The 19,505-nt window shown below is 43.3% G+C and overlaps 1 protein-coding gene across 10 annotated transcripts in view; it reads left to right on the plus strand.

The window, feature by feature from the left end:
* The window catches only part of akap6 (A kinase (PRKA) anchor protein 6), a 414,790-nt gene that overhangs the window by 297,740 nt on the left and 97,545 nt on the right, over positions 1 to 19,505 (plus strand). For all 10 annotated transcript variants that reach the window (XR_013500015.1, XR_013500016.1, XM_078233730.1 and 7 more), the window contains exon 10: positions 6,893 to 7,117. Coding sequence is in view for 8 of the 10 variants with exons in the window: in XM_078233730.1 (XP_078089856.1) it covers positions 6,893 to 7,117 (225 nt within the window). In the remaining 2 variants the exon portion in view is untranslated. The remainder of the gene's footprint in view (positions 1 to 6,892; positions 7,118 to 19,505) is intronic.

Raw genomic sequence — 19,505 nt, forward strand, 5'->3', positions numbered from 1 at the left:
GCCAGTCTGACTTCAATGATGGGCAAATTATTAGAAGCAATTCTGAGAGACAGGATAAAACGTAATTTAAAAAGGCATGGGTTGATCAGGGATAGTCAGCATGGTTTTGTTCAGGGAAGGGCGTGTCTTACTAACTTAGTAGAATGTTTTCAAGAAGGAACAAGGACGATTGATCAGGATAGTGCAGTGGATGTACATTTGAGAAAGGCATTTGACAAGGTCCCACATGCATACTAGTCAGAAAAGTGAGATGTCATGGGACACGGGAAGGTTACAGGTTGGATTCAAAATTTGCTCAGTAACAGGGAATGAAGAGTAATGGTCAATGGATGTTTTTGAAAATGGAAAACAGTTTCCAGTGGTGTTCCAATGCTGTTGAAATGATGTCAAAATTTCCAGGTAGAGGATATGTACCTTTACAGCATTGTTGTGGGCAAGGAAAAGCAAAAGCATTTCCTCTCGGCCCAATTATCTACCCAGAAAACAACCTTTGACCTCCATGATCTTCACATGACACACACACCCTTAGCAATCACCAACTTTTGCCTACCCCATCACTCCCTCCAATTTCTCTCCCACTCCCAGCTTACCCTTCAATCATTTTCCAAACCTTTGTCTCTCCATCTAATTTCTTTATGACTAACCCCTCTCCAATCTCTCCCCACTACCCCCATCTTCCCTCTGCCAGGATCAGTCCCCAACACCTCCATCTCTTCCTCTGTTCTTTCTCTGACCCTCCATCCCTCCTCTTAAATCTCTGATAAGCCCATTTCTCTTTTATCTCTCTCCATAAGAGATAAGAGCAGAAGTAGGCCATTCAGCCCATCAAGCCTTCTCTACTATTCAATGAGATCATGCCTGATCTGAACTGATAATCCTCAACTCCACTATCCCGCCTTATCCTCATAACCCTTGATTCTTTATTGATTAAAAATGTCTGTCTCAGCCTTGAACATACCTAACAACCCAGCCTCTACAGCCCTTTGCGATTTAAAAAGAAAAAATTCCATAGATTCACTACCCCCGAATGAAGAAATTCCTCCTTGGTCACGATTCTCCCGAATTGGGACCAAGTGCCAATGCTAGCATGAAACCTGAAGGGTTTCCCACTGGCATGAAACCTGAAGGGTTTCCCATTGGCATTAGCAGCATCTAATGTTGCCCCCCATCCACCATTCAGTCTCCGTTCAGGCCATTTCCTTGGCAGTGCCAACAGTGCATTGCACCCTGGCCTGGTGCCTTGGGCCCTGAGGGAGTTCAAGGATTAGTGGCCATTTGCCCCACTGTTGCAGCTCGGCTGCAAAGGACGGATCCCTCAATGGTCCTTGGGGCTGGGTGGACTTGGTCTAGGGCAAGGGGTTGACCTTGACACACTCTGCCGGAATGGGGATATTGAGGCTGGACTGCACCTTCTATTCCTGGCATACCTGAAGATCACCCCTAGCATGGTGATTTCCAGCAGCCCTGTGATCAATATTTGCATTCCTATCTGTTAGCTGTGCAAATTCTGAAGTGCCAGGTCACTTTAACCTCCATGCTTCCCCCCACTCCTCACACTCTTCTGATCATCTGGCAGGATTTTGAGATCCTCTGACAGGGAGGAGATTTCAATTTCACCTGGAGGGAGGAGGGGAGTTCCAGTCTGCCCAACTGTGCATTCAGTCCCAATGTATGCACAAAGCTTTGATTTGATGTTGAGCAAACTGAAATAGTAGAAATCCTTTCCATTGCACTTGAAGCCTTTGATCTGTAACAAGTTGAACTGACAGAGCAATGGATTTCTACCATCCTTCAGCCACCTGTGTTTATTTTGATTTCCCTTCACGGTTGACTGCACCTCAACTACCCCATTGATCCAGACTGCAATGTAGACAGAGTGGAAGCCTGACTGACAACCTGTGGTCTCAGTTCCTCTTTTGCAAACTACTTCAAAGAGTAAATGGGACCTGGAGTCAGGACCATCAGGGATCCCCTCCCCACACACCTCCTGTTTACAACTGTGCCACCACCTCTTTCAGGTCTGCCCTGCTGGTGAGGCAAAGCATAGTCAGGGATGTTTATCATTGTGTGACTATATCAGGGTGTTGTTTGATTAATTTATAGGGCATCTGTCTTATCTTTGGTACCAGAAGGAAGACTTTTCAGGGCTGACTGTGCTGTTGTGGTTTTGTTATGTTCTGATGGATACCAAGGTCACAACCAAGTAACCTGTCCTGTTTTATTCTCGATCTGTTTTTTAGCAGTTTAGCAGGGCAGCACGGTAGCACAGTGGTTAGCACTGCTGCTTCACAGTGCCCAGGGACCTGAGTTCAATTCCCGGCTTGGGTCACTATCTGTGTGGAGTTTGCACATTCTCCCCGTGTCTGTGTGGGTTTCCTCTGGGTGCTCCGGTTTCCTCCCACATTCTGAAAGATGTGCTGATTAGGTGCATTGACCTGAACAGGTGCCGGACTGTGGCGACTAAGGGAATTTCACAGTAACTTCATTGCAGTGTTAATGTAAGCTCTTACTTGTGACTAATAAATATACTTTACTTTAACTTTTATACAACTGATTGTCTGAGAGGGCTGTTACAAGTCAACCATGCATTCTTGCTACTATAGCCACATATAGGCCAGATCATGTAAGACAGACCAGTTGAGGTTCTATGACAATCTGACAATCTCATTGTCACTTTTATCCAAAGCAGCTTCATTCTTTTAATACTGCTTGTAATACAACTTCACTTCCAAACAAGTCCATAAAAATCTGAGTGTGTGTATTAAATTAGCCTGTCTCCATCTCTTCCATATTATCTGCAGAATGTTCTAATTCTGTGGGCTGAACTTTACTGGCCCAGGGGAGGGATGGATGGGTGGGGGTGGTAAGGTTAGGAGGGTCGATGCCAATGAAATGGGAGTAATGCATCGAAATGGAACCCAATACATTTCCACCAACGAGCTGGCCAAGTTACAAGGCCAAGAGTTTTTGTTGTGGCTGCAGACAACCAATTAAGAAGCCCATTGACTGTTATTTTGAGGTTCTTTTTACATTTATTTGGGCTGCATTGGATCCACGGAACTTCAGAGGCTTGCGAACTACAGAGAAGGCAAGGGCTCAGAGGCTGGTGAGTGGTGGCTGGAGGACCACTGGAAGCCACTGAGAGCAGCAAGGTTCCATTACAGGGAGGGTGAGAAAAGATCAGTTGTATAAAAGATTGGAGGTGCTGCCAAATGGGTTCACACATTGGGGCAGATTAATGGGCGGGGCTCTCCAAAGTGCAACCTTTCCCTGAAGAGTTGGGGGGTTTGAAAGGTTTTGAGTACTGAGCAAAGCAATTACTAATGAATCTGATGCACTTGGATTTTGATGTCCTCAGCAAGGGGGAGATGGAGAGAGACAGAGACAGGAGTAGCCAGAGGGAGTGGGGCTGCAATACCCAGATGTGCAGCAGGCTCATGATGGTGAAAGGGCATGTGAGAATCTACATTGGTGGAGGGTGCACTAAAGGAATATCTCTTCTGATAAAATATCTCTTCTGATAGTGATGGTTCCTCTGAGGTCTCATGCAGCTCCTTTTCCACCATTGTTACCTCATTTTATACTTGACCTGTGAGAGGGACAGTCATCTGGCTTTTTGTACTCCTCTCTGCTCCATTGTGGCATGGTGGCAAATATGGTTAGCACAGCTGCCTCATAGCACCAGGGACCTGGGTCCGATTCCAGGTTGTCTGTCAAGGACTGCCTGTGTTGCACGTTCTTCTTGTGTCTGCATGCGTTTCCTCCAGGTGCACCAGTTTCTTCCCACAGTTCAAAGATATACAGGTTAGGTGGATTAAGATATGTAGGTTAGGGGGAGTTAAAATTTAAAGTTTTTTTATTGTCACAAGTAGGCTTACGTTAACACTGCAATGAAGTTACTGGGAAAATTCTCCAGTCGCCACACTCCAGCGTCTGTTTGAGGGGTACACTGAGGGAAAATTTTAGCATGGGCAATGCACCTAACCAGCATGTCTTTTGGGGTGTGGTGGGAAACCCGCGCAGATATGGATTAGCGGAGTAACTATGTGGGGTAATGGGGATCGAGTGGTGGGGGAGCGAAGGGGTGGGCCTGGGTAAGATGCTCTGTCAGAGAGTCAGTGCAGACTCAATGGGCTGAATGACCTCCTTCTACACTGTGGAGATTCTATGATGTCAATATAGGCAGCAATGACAATTCAATTCTAGTTCATTTCCACTTGCTGATATTCTGAACTCCCTTATCCTGCAAACACAGACATGCACCTATGTCACAAGTCATGCTGTGCTGCTTTCAAGGTCCAGCATTATGTCACTTGAGGGCCTGCTGCGAGGGATCACTTAGTACTGACAATGCAACAATCAATGCTGAGTGACCAGGGACCTCTGCTATGAGGCAACTGTGTGCCTCACTATCAACACTGGTGACTGCTCAGAACCGATAGCTGGGTCAGCAATCTTTTCTCACATTTCTTTGGTGACTTTTCTGACATCCAGTACTGTGAGCTTCATATTACAAGGTCCATCTACATTTCCTGATCTCATCAGGAACTACAAAAGGTCATGAATGTAGCCCAATCCATCACGCAAACAGCCTCCCATCCATTGACTCTGTCTACGCTTCCCGCTGCCTCGGCAAAGCAGCCGGCATAATTAAGGACCCAACACACCCTGGACATTCTCTCTCCCACCTTCTTCTGTCGGGAAAAAGATTCAAATCTGAGCTCACGTACCAACCAACACAAGAACAGCTTCTTCCTTGCTGCTGTCAGACTTTTGAATGGACTTCCCTTACATTAAGTTGATCTTTCTCTACACCCTAGCTATGACTGTAACACTACATTCTGCACTCTCTCGTTTCCTTCTTTATGAACGGTATGCTTTGTCTGTATAGCGTGCAAGAAACAATACTTTTCACTACGTTAATACATGTGACAATAATATATCAAATCAAATTAGGTCATCAAATCACCTTATGACACTGCAACCAAATTCATGTGACCACCATGTGACTGCTGACTTCCTCTGAAACCTCTTGCCTTGCTTTCTTGGTGAAGCTTGCTGGCAGATTAAAAGTACACTAAGCCCATGAGGAATAATATTGAATATATTTGTAGATTTGTGAGGAAAGTGGTTCCAACCTTAATTGGTGTGCTTCCCATACTTATTCTCCCAAAAATGTAAACATTATCTATCTAATTCCGAGTTACAACCTTGCATCTCAGCATAGCTGATATTGTATGACCTCTGAGTGAGTTTTGGAATGGACTTGAATGGGCCATAGTGTAGAAGCAGAACACTGAACCATAACACAAAGAAAACTGACATGACCATCTTTGCTCCGCATGATCACCATCTCTTGTAGGTTTAGCACTGATGGAAGCTACAAATCTGCATTTCATGCTTAACTTGGCCTCTACACTGAACCTCTAAGCTAAGAAGTGGAAAGGGAAGCGAACAAGAAATGGAAGGAGAGGAAATAATAATGAAATACTTAAATGGTATATAATCGTGCCATTGCATCACTGCAGTGCACAAAGAAAAAGCAATGCAGTACTACAGCTTTTTGTTCATTGACTCCCTTACGATTTACCCATTCTGTCATAACATTAGACAGACTGTTTAATTAAGTAAACAAGTTTACATTAAGGTATCAAAATGGTGAAATTGCTTTTCACAAAAATAATGGAAGCAAAATGGAAATGAGAACTAGATGCTTTCGTTACTTGTGCCATTTCTGGCTCTTATGAAGGAAACTGAATTTAATTCCTTTCATTTATTATAATATAAGGTTTAAATTACACAGGGAGTCTGGGTAGCTGTAAATGTTTAGCAGCTTGTATCTGTCATAGCTAAAAGTGATGCATTATACTATCAACACAAAACAAAAATATTTAACACCACCATCATTTAATTTGAATTGACATTATAAATTAGAAACAAAAATTTAAACTTTATAAGAGTTAAAAAATAAAATGAGAAAGAATTTAATGTCATTTTCATCTGAAGTGAGCAGTCTGACTCAGAAAATGATAAAATAAAATATCAGTGGTGCGTAGAGTTTAATTCAAGGAATTTTGTCCCCTGTGCTACACATTACTCCATCTCAATTGCATATTAAACAACCCTATCAAAAAAGGCATTGGCATCTGCTGTGCTGCCACAAATTGTGAATTAAATGAAATTGATGTCCTCTGTCGTATATTTATGAAGACAGACCATTCTCAGAAGTATTCTGCTTATGAAGAATTTATGATTGCAAACTGTTCCTGAACAAAAAGTAGCAATAAATTCTTTTTTTAAACTCCCCTCTCAGGGTATTCAGTCTGCTGCTGGTAAATTTGTCACAGCAGAAAACAATAGCTAAATCTGGATTCCACTGTGAGGCTTTATATTATTAGTATTCCCGTGGTATAAGAAACTGGTTTGCCAGAATTATTCACCTTCAACATTTTCTTGAATAGATTAGTCTGATATCATTTGTGCACAATGATTTCATTGTGCCTGGATGCCATAGACTCTCCCACACCCAGCACAATTGCTCACAATATTGCCAAAGATTATCTTATGCTTTAAGTGGACAGTTTAGTAATGGGATTATTGTCTAATTGACTGTTTCAATATGTCTTTTAATTTAAATTTATGTGATAATTGTATTTCATTTACTTAATACAGGACAATAATTTGGAAATTCATTGAGATAACATACTCTGTTTTTGTTCACTTATACAGCAAATACTATGAACCGTGTTTCAGACTTGATTTTAATTGGATTTTTAAAGGCAATGTGTTTCTGGCCAGTGTACATGTCAATAACATGTTGATTTGTCAATATTAACCTTAAAAATAATCACAGTGCATGAAGCTAATTGATGTTTCTCTTTTGCTGTGTCAGAGAACGCTTGGAGAGAAGACCCAGGACACAGCAGCAGGGCCAAGTGGGGCAGGAACATGTGATCTTCTGTCACCTGAAAGCAGCAGCCTGGTGAGGCAGCTGGAGGTCAGGATCAAAGAGCTGAAAGGCTGGATGAGAGATACAGAGCTTTTCATCTTTAATTCCTGCTTGCTGCAAGAAAAAGAAGGAACAATGGAGGTCCAGAAAAAACTGCATTATTTTAAGGTAACAGTACATGTAATGTCCTTTTAATGCATTTTATATGGTACACACATGGCAATTCGTAGATGCTTCATGACCAACAAAAGCAGTAAATAGTAAACTAAAATAAAATTGGATGTTAGGAAAGGATGAAACAACTACCATACTTTATATGGCACGTTGCCAATTTGCATGAAAATAATTGTAACATTGCCTAAATTTTGTTATGAAAATAGGAAACAAAAGTGTAAGCAATTCAGTAAAATCCCTTTTGCCTGCATTGTAACAGTTTTCCTGAACAGCTCATAATACAGCAAAATCCTATATTTTTAATGCATTCTATCAATCTCTGTGTTAAAACTTTGTGTCAGGCACACACGAGCAAAAAAATCTTCCAAATGTTAATGACAGCATTGAAATGGGAAATTCTTTTTCCTCAAGAATTGCCATTCTCCTTCTTGAATTCTCTGACCCAGGCAGGTCCTTGGCGATTATTCACTGAAACATAATAAAGTGCTGTGATGTTTTACTACCAGCAAAGTGGGGAGGAGGCCCTAAATCTACTTCAGCCAGAATGAGGATCCAATCCCATGCTACTGCCATTAATTTGATCACATGCTAGCTGTATAGCCAACTGAGTTCACCAGACCCCAGTAAATACCATATTTCTACTATATTCGGGCCTTGAATCTCAGTTTACCACAGATAATTCAACTTGTACAATTCTCCTTTCTGAGACTGTCAATGACAAATATGTCTTTTTTTAATTTTAAATTGTCTCACAGAGCTAAACTTTCTACCTGCCCCATGGTTCACACATAATGGAAACCTATTTGTGAATTCTGTGAATTTTAATATTTGATTTCATCAAGGACTGCCAGTCAAATGAGTGAAACAAAAGTTCGTTCGTATACCTAATGTGGGGTGGGAGATTTACTCAAACACACCCATACTGTAGCAGTTCACATTAAGACAATGAAAGTGTCCATCTAGGTACCAAACTTGGCCATACTTTTAGGTGTAGCTACTGAATGAAGGCAAGATACTTTTCCACAAGGAGGGAAGTTATTCAGGTGTCACTCTGGACTGCATTCCATTGATCTGGGAAACTAATTCAAGAATATCAACAGAAACTTGGAAGTTACTTGTCCATCCTATTGACCAGTGTATATCGTATTGGGGAAAGTGCAAGACATAAGAACATAAGAAATAGGAGCAGGAGTAGGCCATCTAGCCCCTCGAGCCTGCCCCGCCATTCAATAAGATCATGGCTGATCTGACGTGGATCAGTACCACTTACCCGCCTGATCCCCATAACCCTTAATTCCCTTACCGATCAGGAATCCATCCATCCGCGCTTTAAACATATTCAGCGAGGTAGCCTCCACCACCTCAGTGGGCAGAGAATTCCAGAGATTCACCACCCTCTGGGAGAAGAAGTTCCTCCTCAACTCTGTCTTAAACCGACCCCCCTTTATTTTGAGACTGTGTCCTCTAGTTTTAACTTCCTTACTAAGTGGAAAGAATCTCTCCGCCTCCACCCTATCCAGCCCCCGCATTATCTTATAAGTCTCCATAAGATCCCCCCTCATCCTTCTAAACTCCAACGAGTACAAACCCAATCTCCTCAGCCTCTCCTCATAATCCAAACCCCTCATCTCCGGTATCAACCTGGTGAACCTTCTCTGCACTCCCTCCAATGCCAATATATCCTTCCTCATATAAGGGGACCAATACTGCACACAGTATTCCAGCTGCGGCCTCACCAATGCCCTGTACAGGTGCATCAAGACATCCCTGCTTTTATATTCTATCCCCTTCGCGATATAGGCCAACATCCCATTTGCCTTCTTGATCACCTGTTGTACCTGCAGACTGGGCTTTTGCGTCTCATGCACAAGGACCCCCAGGTCCCTTTGCACGGTAGCATGTTTTAATTTGTTTCCATTGAGATAGTAATCCCATTTGTTATTATTTCCTCCAAAGTGTATAACCTCGCATTTATCAACGTTATACTCCATTTGCCATATCCTCGCCCACTCACTCAGCCTGTCCAAATCTCTCTGCAGATCTTCTCCGTCCTCCACACGATTCACTTTTCCACTTATCTTTGTGTCGTCTGCAAACTTCGTTACCCTACACTCCGTCCCCTCCTCCAGATCATCTATATAAATGGTAAATAGTTGCGGCCCGAGTACCGATCCCTGCGGCACGCCACTAGTTACCTTCCTCCAACCGGAAAAACACCCATTTATTCCGACTCTTTGCTTCCTGTCGGATAGCCAGTCCCCAATCCACTTTAACACACTACCCCCAACTCCGTGTGCCCTAATCTTCTTCAGTAGCCTTTTATGGGGCACCTTATCAAACGCCTTTTGGAAATCCAAAAACACCGCATCCACCGGTTCTCCTCCATCAACCGCCCTAGTCACATCTTCATAAAAATCCAACATGTTCGTCAAGCACGACTTTCCCCTCATGAATCCATGCTGCGTCTGATTGATCGAACCATTTCTATCCAGATGCCCTGCTATCTCCTCTTTAATAATGGATTCCAGCATTTTCCCTACTACAGACGTTAAGCTGACCGGCCTGTAGTTACCCGCCTTTTGTCTCCTTCCTTTTTTAAACAGCGGCGTAACATTAGCCGTTTTCCAATCAACCGGCACTACCCCAGAATGCAACGAGTTTTGATAAATAATCACTAACGCATCCACTATTACCTCTGACATTTCTTTCAATACCCTGGGATGCATTCCATCCGGACCCGGGGACTTATCCACCTTCAGTCCCATTAGTCTACCCAGCACTGCCTCTCTGGTAACATTAATTGTATTAAGTATTTCTCCTGCTGCCAACCCTCTATCGTTAATATTTGGCAAACTATTTGTGTCCTCCACCGTGAAGACCGACACAAAAAACTTATTTAAAGACTCAGCCATATCCTCATTTCCCACTATTAACTCCCCCCTCTCATCCTCCAAGGGTCCAACATTCACTCTAGCCACTCTATTCCTTTTTATATATTTATAAAAACTTTTACTATCATTTTTTATATTAATTGCTAGCCTAGCTTCATAGTCTATCCTTCCTTTCTTTATCGCTTTCTTAGTCTCTCTTTGTTGTTTCTTAAATTTTTCCCAATCACTTGTTTCTCCACTATTTTTGGCCACTCTGTACGCAGCTGTTTTTATTTTAATACTCTCCTTTATTTCCTTCGTTATCCACGGCTGGTTCTCCCTTTTCTTACAATCCTTGTTTTTTGCTGGAATATATTTTTGCTGAGAACTGAAAAGGATCTCCTTAAAAATCCTCCACTGTTCCTCAGCTATCCTACCTGCCAGCCTGCTCTCCCAGTCTACCTTAGCCAATTCATCCCTCATCCTATCATATTTCCCTCTGTTCAAACAGAGGACACTGGTTTGGGACCAAACTTTCTCCTCTTCCATCTGAATCAGAAATTCGACCATATTGTGGTCACTAGACCCAAGAGGGTCCTTCACAATAAGATCCTTAATTCTACCTACCTCGTTACACAATACCAGATCCAAAATAGCTCGTTCCCTCGTCGGTTCCGTAACATGCTGTTCAAGGAAACTATCCCGACAGCATTCTAAGAACTCTTCCTCCATTCCACCCTTACCGACTTGAGTCTGCCAGTCAATGTGCATGTTGAAGTCCCCCATGATTATTGCCGTTCCGTTTTTACACGCATCCCTTATCTGCTTGTTTATAGCCCTTCCTACCTCAACATTATTAGTTGGGGGCCTATATACCACACCTACTAGTGTCTTTCTCCCTCTACTATTCCTCATCTCTACCCATAACGATTCCACGTTTTGTTCCTCAGAGCCTATGTCATCCCTCAGTACTACCCTGATATTATCTCTTATTAATAGCGCGACCCCACCACCTTTTCCTTCCTGTCTATTCTTCCTAAACGCCTGATACCCCTGGATATTCATCTCCCAGTCCTGGTCACCTTTCAGCCACGTTTCTGTAATGGCCACTAGATCGTACCCACTCGTGCTGATTTGCACCATCAACTCATTTACCTTGTTCCGAATGCTTCGTGCATTCAGGCAAAGTGTCCTTATTCCAGCTTTTATCTGGACCCGCTTTGATGAGTCGCGAACACCCTCTCCCTCTACTCCCTTATCTAAATTACCGCCTTCATTCACTTGCACCCTCTCCTCTACCATTAATTTTGTAATTCCCCTGACCCCTGCATCCTCCACCCCATCAATTAGTTCCTTGATCCTAGTCAACTCTTCTAGCTCCCCTCCCCCCAACCTATCTAGTTTAAATTCTCCCCAGTAACCTTAGCCAACCTACCGGCCAGGATATTGGTCCCCGTATGATTCAAGTTCCACCCGTTTTTTGTATACAGATCACCCCTGCCCCTAAAGAGGTCCCAATGGTCCAGGAACCTGAATCCCTGCCCCCTGCACCAGTCCCTCAGCCACACATTCATCTTCCACCTCACTCCATTCCTGCCCTCACCTTCCCGTGGCACAGGCAGTAATCCTGAGATTACTACCTTTGCTTTCCTCTTTCTCAGCTGTCTCCCTAATTCCCTGTACTCCCTTTTCATGACCCCTTCTCCCTTCCTACCCACATCAGCGGTACCAATATGTACCGCTACCTCAGGCTCCTCTCCCTCCCACCTCAGGATTTCCGGGACGCGACTAGCGACATCCTGGATCCCGGCCCCAGGGAGGCAGACCACCATGCGAGAATCCCGCCTACCTCCGCAGAAATGCCTGTCTGTCCCCTTCACCATTGAGTCCCCGATTAATACCGCCTTCCTCCTCTTTTCCTTAGCCCTCTGAGTTACAGGGCTGGACTCCACTGCGGAGACACGGCCACTGCTGCTTCCCCCAGGCGGGCTGTCCCCCCCAGCAGTACTCAAGCAGGAGTACTTGTTGTGCAGGGGCAAATCCACTGGGGTGCTCTCAACCACCCTAGCCTTACCCTTCCTGGCCATCACCCACTTGGCCTCCTCCCGTTGCCCTGGTGTGACCACCTGATGATAGCTCTTGTCTATCACCTCCTCATTCTCCCTCATCAGCCTAAGATCCTCGAGCTGCAGTTCCAGCTCCCTAACACGGTCCCTCAGGAACCGCAGCTCGACACACCCCTCACAGATGTGGATGTCCGGGAGGCCAGATGCCTCCAGGACCTCCCACATCCTACACTGGGAACAGCACACTGGTTTCACACTCATACTGGACACTTTATGTCAAGTAAGACAGTGAAAAGTTAATAAGAGTGTAAGGAAACAAAAACTCACCCCTGCTCGTCCAAGCCCTGTGAGCCAAAGCCCTGACAGCTCACTCAACTTCCCACTCACTCTGCTGCCCGCTACGATGCTGCCCGCTGTATACTTTGGTGCGCTTTTAAACCCTCCAAAAACTTCCCCAGGCCTCTCCTGGCCCGACTTCCGGTTTTGAAAAAAAAACCTCCGATTTTAAACCCAAAATTAACTGAAAAAATAAATAATTAATTAAAGTCAGAAAACCCACTCTCTTACCCTCAGCCTGCTCCTGGGAACAAATCCCTGATATTAACAACTGATATTAAACCCAAACAACTGAGATTAAACCCAAACAACTGAGATTAAACCCAAACAACTGATATTAAACCCAGAACAACTGAGATTAAACCCAGAACAACTGATATTAAACCCAAACAACTGAGATTAAACCCAAAACAACTGAGATTAAACCTAAACAACTGATATTAAACCCAAACAACTGAGATTAAACCCAGAACAACTGATATTAAACCCAAACAACTGATATTAAACCCAAACAACTGAGATTAAATCCAAACAACTGATATTAAACCCAAACAACTGAGATTAAATCCAAACAACTGATATTAAACCCAAACAACTGAGATTAAACCCAAACAACTGAGATTAAACCCAAACAACTGAGATTAAACCCAAACAACTGAGATTAAACCCAAACAACTGAGATTAAACCCAAACAACTGAAACTAAATCCAAACAACTGATATTAAACCCAAGACAATGGGAGAAAACAATAGAAATAGAAACAAAGAGGAACAGAAAGAAAAAAGGTAAATTATTTTGGCTCTGTATTCTCTCATATTTATAAATAGAATATACAATAAGCATCAAAAGGTTTCATTCTGGGGAAAACCTTCATAATTTTGTGATTTCGTCATTTATGAATTATTCCATCATATTTATAGAATAAGCAAAAGAGAGGCAGTAGTTATGTTTGCAACAGCTCAGGATCAAAGTTTATTAAAAAATTGTATTGAACCTAAATTGCTTATCGTTATAACTGACGATGTTAATCAAAAACTGGGCCTTGTCAACAGTTATTAATTTATCACGTATATGCAGCTTTCACTGGAGAAGCTTAAAATTGGATGATAAAATGCTTTCATTTTATATAACCTGCTAATCAATAACCATCCACTACTTCCAGTACGATTAGACCAATGATTCAATTTTTTAGTGAAATGTAAACACTTGTGTTTTATTGTCCTCTCATCTAGTTCTTAAAACCTGCCTATCAGAACAACATTGTGCTGCCTCACGTGAAACTTTGCACCTAGGACCTCCCATCCTAGAAGTTTACAACAGAAAAGAGGCTAGAAGTTTCTCCACAAAGACAGAAAGTTAATGACAGAGTAAGTCAGCACAGGTCACTTTCTCTTGGCAAGTAATTTAAGAGTAGTATTGGCATAAGAAGAGGAATGGGTTCTCGATGTCCAGAATTGATGAATACTGCAAGAAAAGGAGAGGCTTTCAAAACAATTCCCAAAATTATTCAAACAGGATCATGCAGGAATGGACTTCGATTTGAGGCAAATATTAGAACTGAAGAAATAGGAGCAGGAGTAGGTCATACAGCCCTGTGAGCCACAGTTTCTGTGGCCGCAATCAAGACTCCAGGATGGTGTGTTGCCTCCCTGGTGCCAGGGTCAACGACGTCACTGAGCAATTGCAGGACATTCTTAAGGGGGAGGGTGAGCAGCCAGAGGTCATTGTACATATTGGTACCAACGACATAGGTAGGAAAAGGGATGAGGTCCTGAAGTATGAATATAGAGAGTTAGGCAGAAGGCTAAAGTGCAGGACCTCGAAGGTAGTAATTTCAGGACTACTACCGCTGCCACGTGCTAGTGAGAGTATGAATAGGAGGATTAGGCAGATGAATGCGTGGCTTGAGAGCTGGTGCAGGGGGCAGGGATTTAGATTTTTGGATCATTGGGATCTTTTCTGGGGAAGGGATGATCTGTTCAAGAGGGACGGGTTACACCTGAACTGGAGGGGGACTAACATCCTGGCGGGTAGATTTGCTAGAGCCACTCAGGAGGGTTTAAACTAGTTTGGCAGGGGGGTGCGATCCAAAGCAGTAGGGAGACAGAAGAGAAGTTTGAGAACAGCACAGAAGTTAAAGAGAGCACATCAAGTAGTAAAGGCAGTGTCAGTAATCCTAGTACCAGACAGATCAGGCAAAAGCAGGACAGAGAGCAAGGGAAGTCCAGATTAAACCGCATTTATTTCAATGCAAGAGGCCTGACGGACAAGGCAGATGAACTCGGGGCATTGATGGGTACTTGGGACTGGGATATTATAGCAATTACTGAAACATGGCTAAGGGAGGCACAGGACTGGCAGCTCAATGTTCCAGAGTACAGATGCTATAGGAAAGATAGAACAGGAGGTAAGAGAGGAGGGGGAGTTGCACTTTTGATTAGGGAAAGCATCATGGCCGTACTGAGAGGGGATATATCCGAGGGGTCGGCCACTGAGTTTATATGGGTAGAACTGAGAAATAAGAAGGGGGAAATCACTTTGATAGGGTTGTACTATAGGCCCCCAAATAGTCAGCGGGAAATTGAGGAGCAAATATGTAAAGAGATTACAGATAGCTCCAAGAAAAATAGGGTGGTAATAGTCGGAGATTTTAACTTTCCGAACATTGACTGGGACAGCCATAGTATTAGAGGTTTGGATGGAGAGAAATTTGTTGAATGTATTCAGGAGGAATTTCTCATTCAGTCTGTGGATGGCCCGACTAGAGAGGGGGCAAAACTTGACCTCCTCTTGGGAAGTAAGGAAGGGCAGGTGACAGAAGTGTTAGTGAGGGATCACTTTGGGACCAGTGACCATAATTCTATTGGTTGTAAGATAGCTATAGAGAATGATAGGTCTGGCCCAAAAGGTAAAATTCTAAATTGGGGCAAGGCCAATTTTGATGGTATCAGGCAGGAACTTTCAGAAGTTAATTGGGGGAGTTTGTGGGAAGGCAAAGGGACGTCTGGTAAGTGGCACGCTTTCAAAAGTGTGTTAACCAGGGTTCGGGGTAAACACAGTTCTCTTAGAATGAAGGGCAAGGCTGGCAGAAGTCAGGAACCCTGGATGACTTGGGATATTGAGGCTTAGAGAAGAAGGAAGAGGCACATGACATGCATAGGCTGCTGGGATCAAGTGAATCCCTTGAAGAGTATAGGGAGTGTAGGAGGAGAGTTAAGAGAGAAATCAGGAGGTCAAAAAGGGGACAGGAGATTGTTTTGGCAGATAAGGCAAAGGAGAATCCAAAGAGCATCTACAAATACATAAAGGGCAAAGGAGTAACAAGGGAGAGAGTAGGGCCTCTTAAGGATCAACAAGGTCATCTATGTGCGGATCCACAAGAAATGGGTGAGATCTTAAATGAATATTTCTCATCAGTATTTACTGTTGAGAAAAGCATGGATGTTAGGGAACTTGAGGAAATAAATAGTGATGTCTTGAGGAGTGTACATATTACAGAGAAGGAGGTGCTGGAAGTCTTAAAGCGCATCAAGGTAGATAAATCCCCAGGACCTGATGAAGTGTATCCCAGGACATTGTGGGAGGCTAGGGAGGAAATTGCGGGTCCCCTAGCCGAGATATTTGAATCATCGATTGTCACGGGTGAGGTGCCTGAAGATTGGAGAGTGGCAAATGTTGTGCCTTTGTTTAAAAAGGGCTGCAGGGAAAAGCCTGGGAACGACAGGCCAGTGAGCCTCATATCTGTGGTGGGTAAATTGATGGGAGGTATTTTGAGAGACTGGATCTACAGGCATTTAGAGACGCAATTTAGACAAATGCGAGGTAATGCATTTTGGTAGATTGAACCAGGGCAGGATTTCCTCAGTTAACGGTAGGGCGTTGGGGAGTGTTACAGAACAAAGAGATCTCGGGGTACATGTTCATAGCTCCTTGAAAGTGGAGTCACAGGTGGACAGAGTGGTGAAGAAGGCATTCGGCAAGCTTGGTTTCATCGGTCAGAACATTGAATGCAGGAGTTGGAATATCTTGTTGAAGTTGTACAAGACATTGGTAAGGCCACACTTGGAATACTGTGTGCAATTCTGGTCACCCTATTGTTGAAAGGATATTATTAAACTAGAAAGAGTGCAGAAAAGATTTACTAGGATGCTACCGGGACTTGATGGATTGAGTTACAAGGAGAGGCTGGATAGACTGGGACGTTTTTCTCTGGAGCGTAGGAGGCTGAGCGGTGATCTTATAGAGGCCTATAAAATAATGAGGGGCATAGACCAGCGAGATAGTCAATATATTTTCCCAAAGGTAGGGGAGTCTAAAACTAGGGGGTATAGGTTTAAGGTGAGAGGAGAGAGATACAAAAGTGTCCAGAGGGGCAATTGTTTCACACACGGGATGGTGAGTGTCTGGAACAAGCTGCCAGAGGTAGTAGTGGAGGCGGGTACAATTTTGTCTTTTAAAAAGCATTTAGATAGCTACATGGATATGATGGGTACGGAGGGATATGGGCCAAATGCGGGCAATTGGGATTAGCTTAGGGGTTTTAAAAAAAAAGGGCGGCATGGACAAGTTGGGCCGAAGGGCCTGTTTCCATTCTGTAAATCTCTATGACTCTGAGCCTTCACTGTCAGTCAGTAAAATCATTACTGTACTTATACATCTATTTCACTTTCTCACCCTCTCCTCCCATCCTTTGATTACCTTAGTGTCAAAAAAATCATAAATATACTCAACTTAATATTCTGTGGGGCTGAGAATGTGATCTGGATCACGTTTTGTTGAAAAAATACCGTAAAAGCGTAGTCATTGTTATAACGTTGGAAAAACACATCAGCCACCTTGAGAACAAGTCTGGGTTGTGTATCTGGTTGGAGGCTCAATCCCACCACTTTTCTCACTCAGGTAAAAACATGATTAATGAGGCACAGCTGACAGATGCCAAAATTCCACCAATTGCCATGGTGAGATTTGAATCAATGAGCAATAGCCTGGGCCTCTGGATTATTAAGCCACTGACTTTGGGCAGACTTCTCCCAAAAACTTTTAGAGTGTCATAATGGTGCACCTGAAGGCTGGTAAATTCTGCACGCTGGGATTTAAATGGACTATGCATATTTAAATGCTACTTTGAATATGCTAATCGGACTCGTGCCCAGAGGTTCATGCCATTAGGGAGAAGCCAGCAGACTCTCAAACAGTTTGGTGCTGGTTGCGATGTTCAGGCCCACAAGCTATTCTCTGGGACCGCGCAATCTTCTCGCGGCGCGGCAAGGTCAGAGAATCATCCCCTTTATCACTTTGCCAGCCTGAGTAACATGTTTTAAAGTTTAAGTATTAGAATCATAGTATCACAAGTAGGCTTACATTAACACTACAATGAAGTTACTGTGAAAATCCCCCAGTCGCCATACTCCGGTGACTGTTCGGGTACACTGAGGGAGAAATTTAGCATGGCCATTGCACCTAACCAACACATCTTTCGGACTGTGGGAGGAAACCGAGCGCCCGGAGGAAACCCACGCAGGTATGGGGAGAAAGTACAGATTCCGCACAGACAGTGACCCAAGCCAGGAATCGAACCTGGGTCCCAGGTGCTGTGAGGCAGCTGTGCTAACCACTGTGCCACCCTGCCGTTCATATTAATGTGCAAATCATTACAGCGCAGTACATAGAACAAATCAGCCATCAATTTGAGCAAGAGATACCTCATTAAATGTGAACTGCCACAAGTTTCTGACCAATTCACACCTCTCTTCCATTAGCTTTGTGAAAACAATATCCCAAGCTTAACATCCCGGAGGAAAGCTCACCACTGCTCTGTTAAGTACCTGAGGGGCACAAAATATGGCGAGCCTTCCCAAAAGGAGTTGACATGGGAGCCTTGTGTGTTTCTGCAGCCAGCACCAAGTCCCCATTGCCCCAACTAGATTCTGTCCATAACTTCAGCCTTTCAGAGTTTGATGGGTTTAGAGCTATAATATTTAATCTGACGAACACAGTGCATACCCTAGATACAATAAGATCCAGAATGGCTATTCAAGCAGGCATTTAAGATCCCATGGCACCATTTGAAAAAGAGCAGATGTTCTGGACAATATATTTTCCTCAAGTCACACAACCAAAAATTAGATTAACGGATCAATTCATCTCATTGTTCTTTGTGACCTTGGTATGTGCAAAATGATTGCTGCATTCAAATACATAGCATTTCACAGTAATTTGTTGTGAAGCATTTTAAGATATCCTGAAAGACATAATAAGATGCTATATAAATGCAAATTGTTCTTTGCTTTAAAGGAATAGAATGATTTTGGTTTTGCCAATGTTTAACTGAAAGAAGTACTGAATAATCAGTGACATGATAGGTCTGATTTTTTTCTGTGAGGTTCTGTTGGGTGTTTGTTTGCTTCAGCGTAGCTCTGCATTTGCAACGTGTGCACTGGGTCTCGGGCATTTGACATGTCCCCAGCAGACCCTCTGATAACGCTCTCTGCTTGAATTGAAGGGCCAGAAGTCCCAAGTCCTGAAGATTGTACAAAAGAGATTTTGCTCTAAAAATGACAGCATCTAAGTAATACATGTTTTTTATTAATATGGAATTGGCCAGCAATTTGAAGTGAGGAAGAGATGTCTCATGAATTGTGAATCACTGCAAGTTGCTGGCCAATTTGTGCTACTGTTTCATTAGCTTTGTGAAAACAGTACGTAGAACATATAGAACATAGAACAGTACAGCACAGTACAGGCCCTTCGGCCCTCAATGTTGTGCTGAGCTTTGTCTGAAACCAAGATCAAGCTATCCCACTCCCTATCATTCTGGTATGCTCCATGTGCCTATCCAATAACCGCTTGAAAGTTCCTAAAGTGTCCGACTCCACCATCACAGCAGGCAGTTCATTCCACACCCCAACCACTCTCTGAGTAAAGAACCTGTTGGACTTTAACCTGGTGTTGTTAAAACTCTTTCTATGAGATACCTGGTTACTTTTCCAATCGTCCAAATTTCCCTTTATCCCACACCTCCTTACTTTCTTCATGAGCCTACCATGGGGAACCTTATCAAACGCCTTACTAAAACCCATGTATACGACATCAACTGCTCTACCTTTATCT

This window comes from Mustelus asterias, chromosome 18 (genome assembly GCF_964213995.1).
Source record: "Mustelus asterias chromosome 18, sMusAst1.hap1.1, whole genome shotgun sequence".
Taxonomy (NCBI): Eukaryota; Metazoa; Chordata; class Chondrichthyes; order Carcharhiniformes; family Triakidae; genus Mustelus; species Mustelus asterias.